Here is a 17455-nt window from a genome sequence, read left to right on the forward strand (position 1 = left end):
CTATTTTAATTTTCCAGCACATTTGAAGTGCGATCACCTTGAATTAGAGGGAGGTATTATAAGCAAAGGGCAGCTGTATGGGACCAGATGGTCAGACTGCACTGTGTCAAAGGTAGCCTTGTTTTCCCTGTGGGCTCCTCAGCATTAATGCTGAGAAAAATGCTGACGATGAGGCAGTAACTCAGGAGCAGAAACTCAAATTCAAAAATAAAAGTTTTTAGTGAAGTTCCCCCACAGGAAGAGAAACAGTTTTGAGAGGATTTCTACCTGAAATGTACAGAATTGTCTCAAGGAAATGTCTCCCAGCTTATCAATGTCTTCTTTTTACAGTCCACAATGCCCAGAGCGAGGAAATGTCCAACAGCAGCTCCATCAGCCACTTCCTCCTGCTGCCATTGGCAGACACGCGGCAGCTGCAGCTCCTGCACTTCTGCCTCTTCCTGGCCATCTCCCTGGCTGCCCTCCTGGCCAACGGCCTCATCATCAGCGCCGTAGCCTGCGGCCACCACCTGCACACCCCCATGTTCTTCTTCCTGCTCAACCTGGCCCTCAGCGACCTGGGCTCCATCTGCACCACTGTCCCCAAAGCCATGCACAATTCCCTCTGGGACACCAGACACATCTCCTTTGCTGGATGTGCTGCTCAGCTCTTTTTTTATATGTTCTTCATGTCAGCAGAGTATTATTTCCTGACCATCATGTGCTACGACCGCTACATGTCCATCTGCAAACCCCTGCACTACGGGACCCTCCTGGGCAGCAGAGCTTGTGCCCACATGGCAGCAGCTGCCTGGGCCAGTGGCTTTCTCAATGCTCTGCTGCACACAGCCAATACATTTTCCCTGCCCCTGTGCCATGGCAATGCCCTGGGCCAGTTCTTCTGTGAAATCCCACAGATCCTCAAACTCTCCTGTTCACTCTCCTACCTTAGGGATGTTTGGCTTATCATTATTAGTGTCTTTTTAGCTTTTGGTTGTTTTGTGTTTATTGTTTTCTCCTATGTGCAGATCTTCAGGGCTGTGCTGAGGATCCCCTCTGAGCAGGGACGGCACAAAGCCTTTTCCACCTGCCTCCCTCACCTGGCTGTGGTCTCTCTGTTTATCAGCACTGGCATGTTTGCTAACCTGAAGCCCCCCTCCATCTCCTCCCCAGCATTGGATCTCTCTTTGTCAGCGATGTACACATTAGTGCCTCCAGCCCTGAACCCACTCATCTACAGCCTGAGGAACCAGGAGCTCAAGGATGCCCTGGGTAAAGGTTTGACTGGATTTTTTCTGAAGCAATAAACCGTGCCTTTCTTCTGCAAAGCACTCAGAATGGAAGTAACTATTATCTGTTTTGCTCATCTTCGTAACTTTTTGCTCCTGTTATACTATTTTTCTACTGTTATAATGTATTTCACAAATTAATTTCACCACTCATAATATTTGTGCATCAATATTTACCTTTCCTTTATAGCACAATGTCTTTTTAAAAGTTTATTCTCTGTACATTTTTTAAGTGAAATACTCTGGTCTGTGGGGAGAAATCAGAGCTACCTCCCTTCTGAACCACCCTGAGGACCTGGAGAGGTTTGTGCTGTGTTCTGGGCACTGACCAGGAATTGAGGGATGCGGAAAAGGCCTTTGGTGTTAAGGATGTTGAGAAGGCTGGGCAGTGTCTCTGTGAGACCTCTCTCAAACCCCTTGGAAAGGACAGAGCCATCCCAGAGGGTCCTGGGCACTTGGGAAGGGCAGACATGGAACCAGTCTGCAAACAGAGCAGGAGGGGCACTGGGACAGTCACAGACTGGTCAGGCTCAGCAGGAAAGGGCAGGTGGCAAATCCTCCTGCAGCCATTCCAGACACTGGCAGCACAAGGCAGGGATTGCAGAACCCCTGTGGGAGGGAAAAGAAGGGGATGTTGTGTGCCCAGACTTTAGCCAGGCCTGGGACATGGTCTGCTGTGCTCTCCTCAGAGCCAGATTGGAGAGAGCTGGGCTGCAGGAGGGGAACATGGGGTGGGTGCGAATTTGACTGAACAGTGAGGGTCAAATGTCATCCATGGCACAGAGTCCTCTTGGCAGCCACTCCCTGGTGACATCCCTCAGTGACCAGACCCTGTGGAACATTTCTATTATCTCTACAATGGCATGAAATGCACTTTCAATTCCTTTGTGCATGCTGCCAAGTTGCAGGGAGTCTGTGACCGAATTCATCTGGTTAATGGTGACTGCAAAATGTAATTTGGCAAAATGACTGAGTTGGGTAAATTTCTCTTGCCATCAGGTGTCAACCAAGCCACAAAAAAGGTTGACTTTATGTATCAGAAAAAAAGGCAGTTCAATATGGAAAAATCAAACCCAAACAAAAAAAACAAAGCAAGACCCACCCGCAACAACCAAAAAACCCACAAACAACTCAACCAACCAACCAACCAACCAACCACAAAAGTCAAAGGTCACAAACAGAAGTAAAGAAAATCCACAGGAAATCTCCTAGCAGTGGAAAATGTTTAACCACCTTGTGGCAGGAAAGGATTCTGTATGTGTAGGTGCTGTTTTAATAAAAAAAATCTTAAAAAAGAAACTAATCCTCTATGCCCCTTGCCCCTCTCTTCTCTCCGTTTACTGCTGATCATGGTGTGACATGGAATGGAACATCCCTTGGGTCATCCAGCCCAGCTGTCCCATCTCTGTTCCCTCAGGAGCACTTGCCCAGCCAAGCCCATGGGTTGGAGGGGGTTGCAGACACGCCTCATGTGGGGTGTGCACTGTGACAAGGGCAGGGAGAACAGAACAACATTTACACTTATCAAGGAAAGTAGAACAGAACAGCCTTGGAAATACAGATAAAGGATGTAAGTCCCACATACAGAAGTCACACAAAATGCAAACATGATGCCAGCTCAGCTCTGCAAGGCTGACAAAGCAGAAATTATGCAAAACAAGGAAATTGCCATCATTCAAAAGCAGGCATCGAGGAACAACAACCTAAAACATTGGATGTCAAAGACAGACTCCAAGGAACCATGTAAGGATTTTTGATAAGGGGTGCAATTATGTCAAATAAAGTGAAAGGAATTGGGGATAACTCATGAATAGATAATCAGTGTGTGTGATAAAAACTGTTCATTTGATGCTCAGTGCACTTGAACGGATGAAGGATCCCCTGAGTGACCAGCATGATGTAATAAATAATACCTGTTTTCAAATACTCAAAACTGTGTTTAGAAGTTTCTATCCTGTGGGATTCAGTATCAGTGGTGTCCCTGACACCATTATGGCCCTTGCACAGTTTCACAATGGCCCCTTGGTTCCATGAGTCCCTGCTGGATAACAATGGACCCTTGGATCTGTACTGTCAAAATGACCTCCTTGGTTCTGCACTGCCACAATGCTCTCCTTGGTGCCACGAGGCCTTGGTGTGTCACAACAGCCCCTTGGTTCCATGAACTGCCATAGTGTCACCACGGTCTCTTGGATCTGCAGTATCATAATGGACAATTGGTTACAAGCACCCCCACAGTGTCACAATGAATATTTGGTTCAACAGGGCCCCAGAGCGTCACCATGGCCCCTTGGTTCCACGAGGCCTCGCAGTAGGACAATGGCCCCTCAGTTCCATGAGGTTTTGTACTGTCAATGCTCTCCTTGGTTCCTCAGTGTGAAAATGGCTGCTTGGTTCCATGAGGTTCCTCAGTGTCACAGTGGTGTCCTTGGTTCCATGAGGCTCTGCAGTGTCACAATGTCCCATTGTTCCCATGAGGTCCTGACACATCAACCATGTCCTTTGTTCAAATGAGGCCCCGCAATGTCACAATGGCCTCTTGGTTCCATGAGGCTCCATAGCCTAACATGATTGCCTTGATTCCAAGAGGTTCTGCTGTGTCACACTGGACCCTTGGTTCCATGAGGTTCCGTGGTATCGCCATGGTTTCCCTGGATCCGCAGTATCACTATGGACCATAGGTTTCATGCAGCTTTGCTGTGCTACAGTGGCTCCTTGGTTTCATCAAGTGCCACTGTGTAACAAGGGAATCTTGGTCCCATGAGGTTCTGGACTGTCACAATGGTGTCCTTGGTTCTGGACTCTAACAACGGACCCTTGGTTCCACGAGGTTCCATTGTGTCAAAATGCTCTCCTTGGTTCCACAAGGCCTTGCTTTGTCACAATGGACCCTTGGTTCCACGAGGTTCCGTAAAGTAACCATGGCCCCCTGGGATCTGCATTGTCACAATGGACAATTGGTTCCATGGGACCCTGCTGTGTCACAATAAACCCTCAGCACCATGAGGTTCTGGAGTGTCACAGTGGTGTCCCTGGTTCAACGAGGCCCTGGAGTGTCACAATATCTACTTGGTTCCATGAGCTGCCATAGTGTCACCATGGTGTCCTTGTTTCTGCAGTGTCATAGGGGACCCTCAGTTCCATAAGGTTCCTAAATGTCACTGGTGTCCTTTGTTCCATGTGGCTCTGCTGTGTCACCACAGCCCCTTGGTTCCATGAGTTTCTGTGCTGTCAACAATGGTTCCTTTGTTCCAATGAGGCACTGCTGTTTCACAATGGACCCTGGGTTTCATGAAGTTCTTCAGTGTCACAATGGCCCCTTGGATCCATGAGGTCACATAGTGTCCCATGGTCTCCTGGGATCTGCATTGTCATAACAGACCATTGGTTCCATGTGACATTGCTGTGTCACCATGGTCTGCTGGGTTCCATGATTGCCCTCAGTGTCACAATGGAGCCTTGTTTCTGTGAGGCTCTGAACTGTCACAATTGTCTCCTTGGTTCCATCAGCCCCCACTGTGTCATAATGGTCTCCTTGGTTCCATGAGGATACAAAAGCTTTGAATAAACACTGAGCAACACCTGCTTAACACACCTGGGAACATCTGTCTGCATTCAAAAGAGGGGTTAAAGGTGAGAATGGCACCAGCAGCATGCATCTGCAACAGAGATCCAGAGAAAGGACAGGGATAGAGAATTCAGCTGAAAGACTCAGAGAATTCTGCTTACAGAGATCATTTCTGCTCACACTGTCCCTTTGAGAAAGGTGACTGTGCTGGTTTGAAAGCAAAACCAGTGAGAGACTCCAAGTCAGTAATACAATTTAATAGGAAAAAGGAGAAAAAATAAAATACATGCAATAATACAGAAGAAAAACCACCGACAGTCAGAATACAACCTGACACCCTGTCAGTCAGTGTGTTGGTAGCAGTCCCTATGAATGGTGGCTGCAGTCCTCCTGTAGAAGGTGCAGTTTTCCTCCGAAGATCCAGTGATGATGTGGAAAAGGTCCGACTTTCCTCTGGGATCCAGTAGAAAGGGCTGCTTTTGCGTCCCAAACCCCAGTTTTTTATCTAGGTAGGAAAGGTTTGGCTCCTCCCCCTGGCTGGAGCATCTCCCAATGGGATGATGCAATTTTATCAGTCACACAATAAGACTTAATGGCCCATTAACAGAATATATCTTCTGGAGGAAGGATGGGTTGTGAAAAGATAACAATGATCATCCCCCTGATTTTATCAGATGGCACATCAGCAGAGGATATCTCCCACAGAGATAAGGATCACCACCCCTCCCACATTTCAGCAGATGGTGATAGAATACACATTTTTGCATTGTACCCCAGGACACTCCTATAGATCAGGAATGGTGTGGCCAATAAGAGCAGGGCAGTGATTCTTCCCTTGTGCTCAGCACTGGTTGAGCAACACCTCAAGTGTTGTGTCCATTTCTGGGCCCCCAGTTTAGGAAGGACGTGGAGGGGCAGGAGCGTGTCCAGAAAAGGACAACAAGGCTGGTGAGGGGTGTGGAACACAAGTCCTGTGAGGAGTGGCTGAGGGAGCTGGGGATGTTTATCCTGGAAAAGAGGAGGCTCAGGGAGACCTCATGACTCCCTAAAACTCCTTGACAGGAGGGTGCAGCCAGGTGGATGTCGGGGTCTTTTCCCAGGGAACAGTGAAAGGATAAAGCTGTACAAGGGGATGTTTAGGCTGGACATTAGGAAATATTCTTCACAAAAAGGGTGGTTGGGCATTGGAATGGGCTGCCCAGGGAGGTGGGTGAGTCACCATCCCTGGAAGTGTTTCAGGAAAGACTGGATGTGGCACTGAGTGCCATGGTCTAGATGACAAGGTGGTGTTGGGTCACAGGTTGCACTTGATGCTCTCAAAGGTCTTTTCCAGTCTGGGTGATTCTGTGATGATTGTGACACTGCAGGGCCCTGGGGAAGCAAGGGGCCATTGTGACACTGCAGGGCCTCGTGGAACTGAGAGGACCAGAGTGACACTGTGTATGACATGGCACCACAGAGCCAAGGGGCCACTGTGACACTGTGGGGCTACATGGAAGCAAGGAGTCCATTGTGACAGTCTGGGTCCTGGTGGAACCACAGAGGCCACTGTGACACTACAGGGCCTTGTGGGACCCTGCAGAGCATTGTGACAGAGCAGGACCTCGTGTCACGATGAGGCCATTGTGACACTGCAGGGCCCATGGAACCAAGGGGCCACTGTTGCTCCTCAGGGACTCCTGGAATGAGTAAAACATGTTTGACACCATGCTGCCCATTGGGACCAAGAGGCCATTGTGACACTGTGGAACCAAGGAGAGCATTGCAGCACTGTGAGACCTCATGGAACCAAGGATCCATTGTGACACTACAGGGCCATGGGACAAAAAGTGCCACTGTGACACTGCGGGGCTCAAGGATCAAAGGGACTTTGTAACACCAAGGGATCCCATGGAACCAAAGGGACATTGTAACACGGGGAGGACTCATGGAATCATGGAGACCATTGTGACACTATAGGATGTCATGGAACTCTGATGGCACTAAATTGCCTGGGAGGGTTGATCTGGTGGAGGGTAGAAGGGCTCTGCAAAAGGATCAGGGCAGGGGGCAGAGCCTGCAGGAGAGATGGCCAAGGGCTGGGCAGGGCTGGCAGCCCGGCTCTGCAGAGGGACCTGGACAGGCTGGATCCAGGGCCCAAATCCAACAAGGTGATGTTTAACAAGACCAAGTGCCGGGGCCTGCACTTTGGCCACAAAAACCCCTGCAGTGCTCCAGGCTGGGGACAGAGTAACTGGACAGCAGCCAGGCAGAAAGGGACCTGGGGGCATAGATGGACAGCAGGCTGGACATGAGCCAGCAGTGTGCCCAGGTGGCCAAAAAGGCCAATGGCTCCTGGCCCGGATCAAGAGTGGTGTGGCCAGCAGGAGCAGGGCAGTGATTCTTCCCCTGTGCTCAGCACTGGTTGGGCAGCACCTCGAGTGCTGTGTCCATTTCTGGGCCCCAAGTTAGGAAGGACATGGAGGGGCTGGAGCGTGTCCAGAGAAGGGCACCAAGGCTGGTGAGGGGTCTGGAACACAAGTCCTGTGAGGAAGGGCTGAGGGAGTTTGTAATGTTTATCCTAGAGAAGAGGAGGTTCAGGGACACAAGGTGGTGTCAGAGTGCAGCTTGGACTTGATGATCCCCAAGGTCTTGTCTAGGCCTGCTGATTTTGTGATTCTCTGAAACCACCCCTGGAGCAGTTGCAGGATGAGCCCTGGGATTCCTCTTCACAAGGTCCAGCAGCCCAGATCCTTCAGCTTCTCCACACAGCCCCAAAGCCCATCCTGTCAGTCCTGCAGAGCCTCTCCAGCCCTTCCTTATTGCCCAGATCAGGGATCCCCACACCCAGACAGAGCTGCCCAGATGTGGCTGCCTGGCCTGTGCAAGGGAGCAGCACGAGGCACTGCAGGACCCTGCAGACAATTCCTGAAGCACTTGGAGGATGATCCTGCACCCCAAGGGATGTTCCCATGGTGCCAACTCAGGAACTGAAATGGGGAGTGGGGCCAGAGAGGAAAGGGCAAACAGGGATGGTCTATTTACAGGGGAGGGAACAGGGATGGGCAAGAGGAAGAAATTTGGATCAGGAAGGAGTAAAGAAAGCAAAGGTGAAGCAAAAGAAATGCTCAGGGCAGTTTGTGGGTGGCTGCCAGGCAGCCCTGGCTCAGAGCAACAACATATGCAGTGGGGCAGGAAACTCAAAGCTCATGGGAACAAACTTTCTGGCTGACTTCAGAGGCCACAACAAAGCTGAGTGGTTTCCCTGCCGGCCCCCAGCCCTTGCTGGCCCCAGGGGCTGATGGCATTTGTGCTCACTCAGCTCCATGTCCCCACAGCAGCACCATGGGGGTGCTGACCCTGCTGTGTGCAATGCAAACAGGGGCTCCTGAGCCAGTGCTGCCGTGTGTGTGCCTGCAAGGATGCGGCTCCTGTGTGAGCTGGGGGAGAGGCCAGGGCTGCAGAGGGGGGATGTTGTTGGCAGGTGCATGAGGACGCTCTGGGACGCTGCCCTGGGGTGTCCAGCACAGTGGGGATGGATCAGCCCCTGCTCTGCTGCTCCTTGCCAGGGTGTCCCCCTTGCAGGGAGCTTGCAGAGCACCAGCCATGCTGTTTGCCCCTCTTCTGCCCATGGCCAGCCTGGGGCTGCTCCCGGGGCTTTTCTGTGCTCAGCATTGGGCTGGCCAAGTGTTGTGGAGAGAGCCTGGCCAAGGAGCCTGGAGCCCCCAGGCCCTGGCCTGAGGCGTCAGTGCTGCCCCAGCAGTGCCCATGGCCTGTCCCTGCTGCAGCCCCAGCACTGCCACCCCCAGGGCTGTGCCTGGCCCCCAGAGCACTCAGACCCTGCAGCAACACGAGGGCCAGGAGGGCAGCGGGGCAGTGGCACGGGAGCAGCACTGGCAACACCAAGTGCTGCTGCTGCTGCTGGGCACAGCTGCTGTGCCAGCACTGATCTACCCCTAGCTCTGCACACAGACATTGCTGCTGCAGCTCCAGAGAAGTGAACAAAAGAGGCATGTCTAGAGAAAACTTTGCTGGAATAGCCTTTAGTTCACTGAAAGCCACCCAGAGCACAGCTACTCATTTACACAGTCAGTGCCCTGATGGAGACATAAAATCCAGAAATGGCAGGAAAAAAGCATTGATTTAGGGACAATATTAAAAAAACAAACAAACAAACAAACAAAAAAACCCAACCAAACTATAGGCACATTCAAAGTTTACTTTCATAACCAGTGATTTTCAGGAATTAGCAACCATTTTAATGCTTCCTAAATATTCGAGTCATCAATGTCCACATGGCAGCCTTGAGCTCCTGGTTCCTCAGGCTGTAGATCAGGGGGTTCAAGGCTGGAGGAACCACTGAGTACAGAACTGACAGTGCCAGATCCAGGGATGGGGAGGACATGGAGGGGGGCTTCAGGTGAACAAATGTCCCAGTGCTGATAAACAGAGAGACCACGGCCAGGTGAGGGAGGCAGGTGGAAAAGGCTTTGTGCCTTCCTTGCTCAGAGGGGATCCTCAGCACAGCTCTGAAGATCTGCACATAGGAGAAAACAATGAACACAAAACAAACAAGTCCTGAAGAGGCACTAACAGTAAGAAGCCCAACTTCCCTAATATAGGGTTTGGAGCAGGAGAGTTTGAGTATCTGGGGAATTTCACAGAACTGGCCCAGGGCATTGCCATGGCACAGGGGCAGGGAAAATGTATTGGCTGTGTGCAGCAGAGCATTGAGAAAGCCACTGGCCCAGGCAGCTGCTGCCATGTGGGCACAAGCTCTGCTGCCCAGGAGGGTCCCGTAGTGCAGGGGTTTGCAGATGGACACGTAGCGGTCGTAGCACATGATGGTCAGGAAATAATACTCTGCTGACATGAAGAACATATAAAAAAAGAGCTGAGCAGCACATCCAGCAAAGGAGATGTGTCTGGTGTCCCAGAGGGAATTGTGCATGGCTTTGGGGACAGTGGTGCAGATGGAGCCCAGGTCGCTGAGGGCCAGGTTGAGCAGGAAGAAGAACATGGGGGTGTGCAGGTGGTGGCCGCAGGCTACGGCGCTGATGATGAGGCCGTTGGCCAGGAGGGCAGCCAGGGAGATGGCCAGGAAGAGGCAGAAGTGCAGGAGCTGCAGCTGCCGCGTGTCTGCCAATGGCAGCAGGAGGAAGTGGCTGATGGAGCTGCTGTTGGACATTTCTTCACTCTGGACATGGTGGACTGTTGAATGAAGACATTGTAAAGTCGTGACCAACTCCTTTGACTCAATCCTATGCTATTTTCTTAGGAATCCCCTCAAAATACTGCTCTTCTTGTTGGGGTAACTTTGCTAAACCTTTTTCAGTTTGGGTATCTGTTGATGCTGATTTACTGCGTCATCCTCAGAATTGCTCTCAGCCAGAACACTGAGAAGCCCAGAAGGAAAACAGGGCTACATTTGACACTGTGCAGTCAGCCCTGCTGGTCCCACACTCTTGCACTTTGCTCATTTCCCCTCTCTCTATTTCATTGTGATTGCCTTTAAAACATTCTTGAAAAACTAAGTGGACTTTGAAGGCTCCAATTTCAAAATACTTTACCACAAAGTCTTTTTAATTTTTTTGCAGATAGACAGAGAGATACCAAGGGTTGTTCTTGCTCTCTGCTGCCTGGAGTTGTGCCTACTTGGAGAGGCTTCTCTCTATCCAAGCCTTGTCCCCTTCCAGTGCTGCCAGAGCCCAGCCCAGCTCTGGGGGCTCAGCTCTGCCCTGCACACCCCTCCCAGCACAGGGCACTGCCCAGGGCCATCTCCCTGCCAGCAGGGCCTTAAGGGCAGCTCACACAAACTGAGATGCTGCAAGCCAAGGTGCTGCTGCTGCTGTCTGGAGGTACAGGAGGGTGAGGAGGCACTTTGTGAGGGAGATGTGAGGCAGATCTGCCGAAGCCCAGTGGGACAGTGCAGGAGTGTCAGTGACACAGACACACCTGACAGCCCCTTTGCCTTGCCTTGAGGAGAAAGCTGAGAGCAGCCCTGGCCGTGCAGCCCATCTCCACAGCAGGAGGAATCTGCCCTGATGGCGGTGGCTCCTTGCACCTCCAACTTCTCCCCACAGTCCATGGGGAGCTGCCAGGCAGGCTGAGAGCTGTCCCTGGCAGGTGGCACATGGCCTGGGCTGGCCAAGAGCCCTGAGTGTTGCAGGAGCTGCTCTGCAGGACAGCCCTGGGCAGCCCTGGCTGCAGCCCCAGCTTCAGCCCCTGCAGCCGTCCCTGGCAGCAGGAGCCGTCCTGCCCTGTCCCTCTGACGGTGCCCAGGGCAGCCCCGCTCTGCAGAACATTATTATTCTCCTCCTCCTCCTCCTCCACCTCCTCCTCCTCCTCCTCCTCCTCCTCCTCCTCCTCCTCCTCCTCCTCCTCCTCCTCCTCCTCCTCCTCCTCCTCCTCCTCCTCCTCCTCCTCCTCCTCCTCCTCCTCCTCCTCCTCCTCCTCCTCCTCCTCCTCCTCCTCCTCCTCCTCCTCCTCCTCCTCCTCCTCCTCCTCCTCCTCCTCCTCCTCCTCCTCCTCCTCCTCCTCCTCCTCCTCCTCCTCCTGTGCCTCAGAGAAACTGGGAGAGTCCTCCTGACACATCCCCCAGGCTGTGGGCTGTGCTGGCTCCAGGAGATGCCTCCAGGAGCATAGGGGACATTGCCCTGCACCCACACACTCACCATGTCCAGGGCTGTGAAGATGTTTCCCCAAGTGCAGTCTCAGCTCAATGTCTTCCCAGTCCTGAGTGCCTTGAGCCTGTCTGTGCCTGGCTCCTGTGCCCTCAGTGCCTGCAGGCAGTGCCCTCAGCCCTGCTGGGCTGGCAGAGGAGCTGCTCCTCAGCAGAAATGTCTTTTTGAAGCCTCTCTTGGTTCACCTTGGGAGCTGCCTCTGTGCCAGGAGCCCGGCCCAGATCAGCAGCCCAGACACAGCACAAGGACTTGAATGAATCTCTTGGGGCTTAGTTCTTGTTTATATCAGACTCAGTCCCTTAGAGAATGTTCAAAAAATTTCTCAAGAGCTCAAAATTAACTTTAAACACTGAAATTTCTTGAAGGTTTAATGGATTCCACTGAGGGTTATGACTGAGAAAGTGTCGCCAGGTTCCAGATAGAACATTGAAGGCTCTGATGACAGGTGGGGACAAACAAGGGAAAGGTGTCTCTGATGCTGAGCAAACCTGGATGTGTTTCAGGAATGCAAAGGGCCAAGGGCTGAGCCCCAGCCCCTGGCAAGGCAGATCCTGTCCCTCCCTCATTGCTCAGGGCTCTTCCCGGCCCACTGGGCTCTGGGCATGTGCAATGCCAAGGGCAGCACCATGGGGCGGCCCCTGCCAGGCTGCTGAGCAGGGACAAGGAGGCAATGAGGCCCCAGCACAGCAAGGCTCACTTGTCCCCTGCTGGCCTCAGGCCCAGGGCCAGCCTGCATGGCCCAAGTGCTGCAGGAGTTGGCTGTGTCAGGGCCTTTCAGCTGCTGCCCATCCCTGTGCCCTCTGCAGCCCAGGCTGTCCTACGGTGTCCATGCCCTGCGCCTCTGTCCCTGCAGGCTGTCGTCATCCCCCGGCTGCCCCACCTCGCTGGCCCCTTCCTTTGCTGACAGCTCTGCCTCCTGCCTGCCTCTGCCTGCACACACAGAGCCTTGGCCTTGACACCAAAAGGGTTTAATTCAAGTTTTACTGTGCCTATGTTCCTGTGAACTTCATGTGCCTATGAACTTTCAGCAGAGAAACAAGGCATTGTGGGGCTGCTTTCCCAGATGGGACAGTTGGAAGAAATGAAGAAGACATCTGGCTCAAGGCTGCAGTGATAGAAAAATCACAGACTGTAACTGGGAAATAGGCATGACTTCTATGGAAATGGGTAAATTGTAATGCACATGTAGTGACTGAAGTTAAGCCACACGCTTTTAGAATCACATGTCCGCATGAGGTTAGGTGTTATCCTTTGCTGGACCTCAGGCCTGAATAAATTATGCCCTTTTAAACACCAGATTAGTTTCAAAGAGTCTTATTCTTATATATTGGAGATTTGGTAACATTGTGGCCTCAGGGACCCAAGGAGTCCACTGTGACACTGTGGAATCTCATGGCACAAAGGCTCCATTGTGACACAATAGAATCCCATGGAACCAAGGGGCCTTTTTAACCCTGTGGGGCTGCATGAAACCAAAATCCATTTGGACACAGCGGGGCCCAATGGCACTGATGGTCCATTGTGATAGTGCAGATCCATGGAGACCATTGTGACACCACAGAAACGCCTGGAACCAAAATTCCATTGTGACAGAGAAAGGTCTCATGGAACCAAGGGGCCATTGTGACACAGCAGGGCCTGACAGAACCAAGGAGTCCATGGTGACACTGTGGAGCCTCATGGAACAAAGGGTCTGTTGTTACACTGGGGGCCCTGTGGAAGCATGGAGACCATTCTGATACTGTGGTGCTCCATTAAACAAAGGGGCCATTCTGACAGTGCCACCCCTCACGGAACCAAGGGCCCAATTGTGTCACAGTGGGGCTTTATGGAACCAAAGGTCCATTGTGACACTGCAGGGCCTTGTTTAACCAAGGGGCCATTTTAGCACAGCAGGGCCTCATGGAATCAAGGGGACCACAGTGACAGTGTGGGGCTCCATGGGATGAAGGGTCCATTCTGACACCATGGAACCAAGGAGGCCATTTTGAAGCAGTGGGGCCTCATGGAACCATGGAGACCATGATGACACTTTGAGGCCTCATCTAACCTAAAGACCATTGTGGCACTGCAGGAACTCATGGAACCAAGGACACAATAGTGACACTGTGAGGCTCCAAAGGACCAAGGGGGCATTCTGACACTGCAGAACCAAGGGTCCATTGTGACACAGCAGGACCTCATGAAAGCATGGAGGCTATTTTAAAAGCTTGAGGCTTTTTTAAACTAAAGGGCCATCGTGACACTTCAGAGCCCTGTGAAACCAAGGGGACCCTAGTGACACTGTGGGGCTCAATGGGACCAAGCGGTCACTGTGACACTGTGGGGTGTCACGGAACCAATCGTCTGTTGTGACACTGCAGAGCCTTATGGAATCATGGTCACTACTGTGACACAACAGATCTCATTGAACAAAGGGGCCATTGTGACACTTTGCAGCCCCACGGAACCGAGGAGTCCATTGTGACATTACTGGGGCTTGCCAGGCCAAGGGGCAATTGTGGCACTGTGTGGCACGGTTATGGGGGGCAATTGTGGGGGTTTAGATTAGTCCCTGCCCTTTTCCCAGGCCTCTGGCAGCAGGCAGTGTCTTTATTGAGGTGGTCAGCACCCAAAAACTCACTCTCATTTGCAATATCTTTAATAATGGCTAATTCGGTCTATTATAGCATGAATTCTTTATTTAATAGACAGAAAACTAACAGATGTAAGACTTAAACTAATACTGCACAGGAATAAGGACAAAAAGAGACTTCAACCAGCTATATACAGCACGAGGTTAAAGGTACCTCTTAATATTACAGCTAGCAAAGATATAACTTAGGATTTATTGTATCTTACCATCCAATTGTTGGTGGAGTCTCATATCGAGATCCTTTCCCTCAATCCCCAGGGAAGTACCCCTGGAATCTGTGTGCAAACTACAAGAAGAAGCCCTTTACACCTTCAGGGTGTGCATGTGGTGGCTTCTGCTTCTGTGATAACTCATATGTATTTTAGTTTGTAAAACAGTGTCTCTCAGTCAAGAATATTTCTTTTATCTCTTCCCACATCTGCTCTCCAGACTAAGATGTTGATTCTGAGCTGAGGCCTGAGCCCTTTTGGCCCCAGAGATGATCCCTTGCTGGGTCTCTCAGCCCGGGTTATCTCTTTATGCACTGTCTGTGGTAGGGGTGGGTGGACGTCCTGCCACAGGCACCCCTGAACCAAGGAGACCCTTGTGACCCTGCAGGGCCCATGGAGCTAAGGGTTCATGTGACAGTGGGGGACCCCATGGAATCACTTTCTATATGCCTTTACTGTAATCATTATATATACAGCTTCTATCTCTCAGCTAAGCTCTTAACCATTTGATTTTTGCTTCAAAGTGTTGAGTGGAGAAAGCTCAGATTTGCACAAGGCTGCTCTGAGTCCAAGGGGTTAGATGAGGGAAATGGTGGCACATGGGCAAGGACAAAGTGTCATTGATTGTCAGCCAAAAAGGGTCTTAATTTTCATATCTGTTCAGACTGCATTAGGAGGTGCTGGGGATCAATATAACTGGAGATTGCTGATATAAATCCATACACTGGAAAAGAATAAATGGCAAAAAAGATATTCACTCTTTTTGTTTTTAAATAAAATATGTTTTGAATGGAGTGGAAGTCCTGCTTTATGCTCAGGTTTCTAGTAGTAGCTCTGTTTCAGGTGACTTGTAGCCCAAATTGCTCCTGCTCTCATGTTCTTTAGAATGGCTGATTAGGTCTATTATAAAAAGAATTATTCACTGAATGGACACAAGATTAACAGACAAGAGACTTTAAATAGACTACTTACTGCACAGGATAAAGAAAAGAAGTACAGGTAGATACAAACACAGTGCACAATAAAGTTCCCTGGTTCCCTATTACAGCTAGTGAAGAAATAGCAGAGATCAGGAGTCAATGTAACTTACCACCAAACTGATGAGGGAGTACACAGGGAGCCCTTTCACTCAGCTGCCAGAAAAGGAACCACAAAGATGCATCCACACTTGAGAGAGAAGCCCTACCTGTTTGCAGGGACTACGCAGAAGATTTCTGCTTGGTGAAAATTCTGTGTGGCTTTTCTAGTTTATAAAGTGAAGTGTGTGTCACTCAGAAATTCAAGGCTCATCTCCCTTCAGTCTGCTCTCAAGGCCAGATGTTCATGGTCAGCTGGGAATTCCACCCCCCTGGCACCAGAGAGAACTCAGGACAGGACAGATGTCCGGCCTGGGTTATCTCAGCAATTCCTGAGAGGGGGAAGATGCCCTGAGTGATGGCCCCAGCTGATGGACAGAAGAGATGAGCTCTGCTGGGTGTCCTGGTTTCGGGCAAATTTGGGGGAAAACCTCCAGGAGGAGCCCCCAAACAGCAAACCCCACGACTCCTCCCCCCCCACCCCACCGGGTTCGGGAAGAATTTCCTCGGAGAAGAGTGGGAGAAAAAACCTGTTTATTTAACAAGCAAGACACTCCCCAGCACAGGGAAAAAGACAACACCAGCTGACAAAAAAACTCTTTCACCGTTCTGAAGGGATGACAAACTCAGTCTCTCTGGCGAGTGGTCGCTCAGTTATCAGTCTCTGGCGCTGGGGATGACTGCTGCAGGTGACAAAGTGTAGCCTCCCGGTGTTTCTTGGGGTTCCCAGGTCCCCGTCCGTTCAGATGGTATCCAGGAGAGGGAGGGGACGGGGTGGAAGAGAAAACAGTCCAGGGAAAAAGTTGGACTGCCTAGCTGAACTAACTAATAAGCAGAAAGCAAGGGCAAAGCGAAGGAAAGAAAAAGGCAGAAGCGAGCAAGCAGGCAAGCAAGCAGGCAAGCAAGCAAGCAAGCAAGCAAGCAAGCAGGCAAGCAAGCAGGCAAGCAAGCAAGCCGAGCTAAAACCTCTCCTAAACATAGACCATGGGGGAGGTGAGCCGGCTGATAACAAGACAAAACAAAGCTTCACTCTCAGACTCAGTCCTGGAAGCACAGGACATAATACCAAACATAATCAGGACACACGATTGGAGATACAAACACCATAACATCACCCTAGGACATTCCACCCCTTATCTCCATATCGTGAACATACTAAACAGCATGTAAAAACTTCAGCAAGTAGAAATTTCCATCTTTCACTTATTCGGACACATTTTCTTCCATCTCACTTGCTCCGACCTTTGACACTTACATATTTCCTTCTGTCTCATGCTGCCTCACCCCACAATCAGATCTCCCTGAGGCACACATCGTGTTGTTCCATCTCTCTGCATTACCCACCATGTACAACCTGGTCCTTGAGCAAAGACAATCCCACGAATGGGTTTGTCTGTACTCGGGGCAGAATTGATCCAAACTGCCTTCCCTAACAAACCTCTGATATGTGCCACTGGGACTTTGTCTCCATCTACTATATTCAGGGACTCAGACTGGGCAGGGCCCGCTCGGTTGGTGGAACCCCGGGTGTTAACTAACCAAGTGGCCTTTGCTAAATGCTGCTCCCAGTTTTTGAATGATCCCCCACCCAATGCTCTCAAGGTGGTTTTTAACAGTCCATTGTACCTTTCCACCTTCCCTGCAGCTGGTGCATGGTAGGGGATATGGTACACCCACTCAATGCCATGTTCCCTAGCCCAAGTGTTGATAAGGCTATTCTTGAAATGAGTCCCATTGTCTGACTCAATCCTCTCAGGGGTGCCATGCCTCCAAAGGACCTGCTTTTCAAGGCCCAGGATGGTGTTACGGGCTGTAGCGTGAGACACAGGGTAGGTCTCCAACCATCCAGTGGTGGCTTCCACCATGGTCAGTACATAGCGCTTGCCCTGGCGGGTTTGAGGCAGTGTGATGTAGTCAATCTGCCAGGCCTCTCCATACTTGTACTTGGACCACCGCCCCCCATGTGAGACATGGCAGCGCATGTCTCACAGTCATGGATAACTTGAGAAATACTGTCCATGGTTAGATCCACCCCTC

General features: G+C 51.0%; 2 protein-coding genes across 2 annotated transcripts; one reads left to right on the forward strand and one right to left on the reverse strand.

Annotated features, from left to right (window-relative positions):
• The first annotated feature begins 353 nt into the window (after positions 1-353).
• On the forward strand, positions 354-1286 carry LOC148220867 (olfactory receptor 14A16-like). The gene has a single exon (XM_088180611.1). It carries the CDS (start codon positions 354-356, stop codon positions 1284-1286), a length of 933 nt encoding a protein of 310 aa, XP_088036737.1.
• A 7787-nt stretch (positions 1287-9073) lies between these two features.
• LOC148220868 (olfactory receptor 14J1-like) lies at positions 9074-10003 on the reverse strand. The gene has a single exon (XM_088180885.1). The coding sequence runs from the start codon at positions 10001-10003 to the stop codon at positions 9074-9076; it is 930 nt and encodes a 309-aa protein (XP_088037011.1).
• Positions 10004-17455: the final 7452 nt, after the last annotated feature.

Source organism: Sturnus vulgaris, chromosome 30 (assembly GCF_052056855.1).
Source record: "Sturnus vulgaris isolate bStuVul1 chromosome 30, bStuVul1.hap1, whole genome shotgun sequence".
In the NCBI taxonomy this organism is placed as follows: domain Eukaryota; kingdom Metazoa; phylum Chordata; class Aves; order Passeriformes; family Sturnidae; genus Sturnus; species Sturnus vulgaris.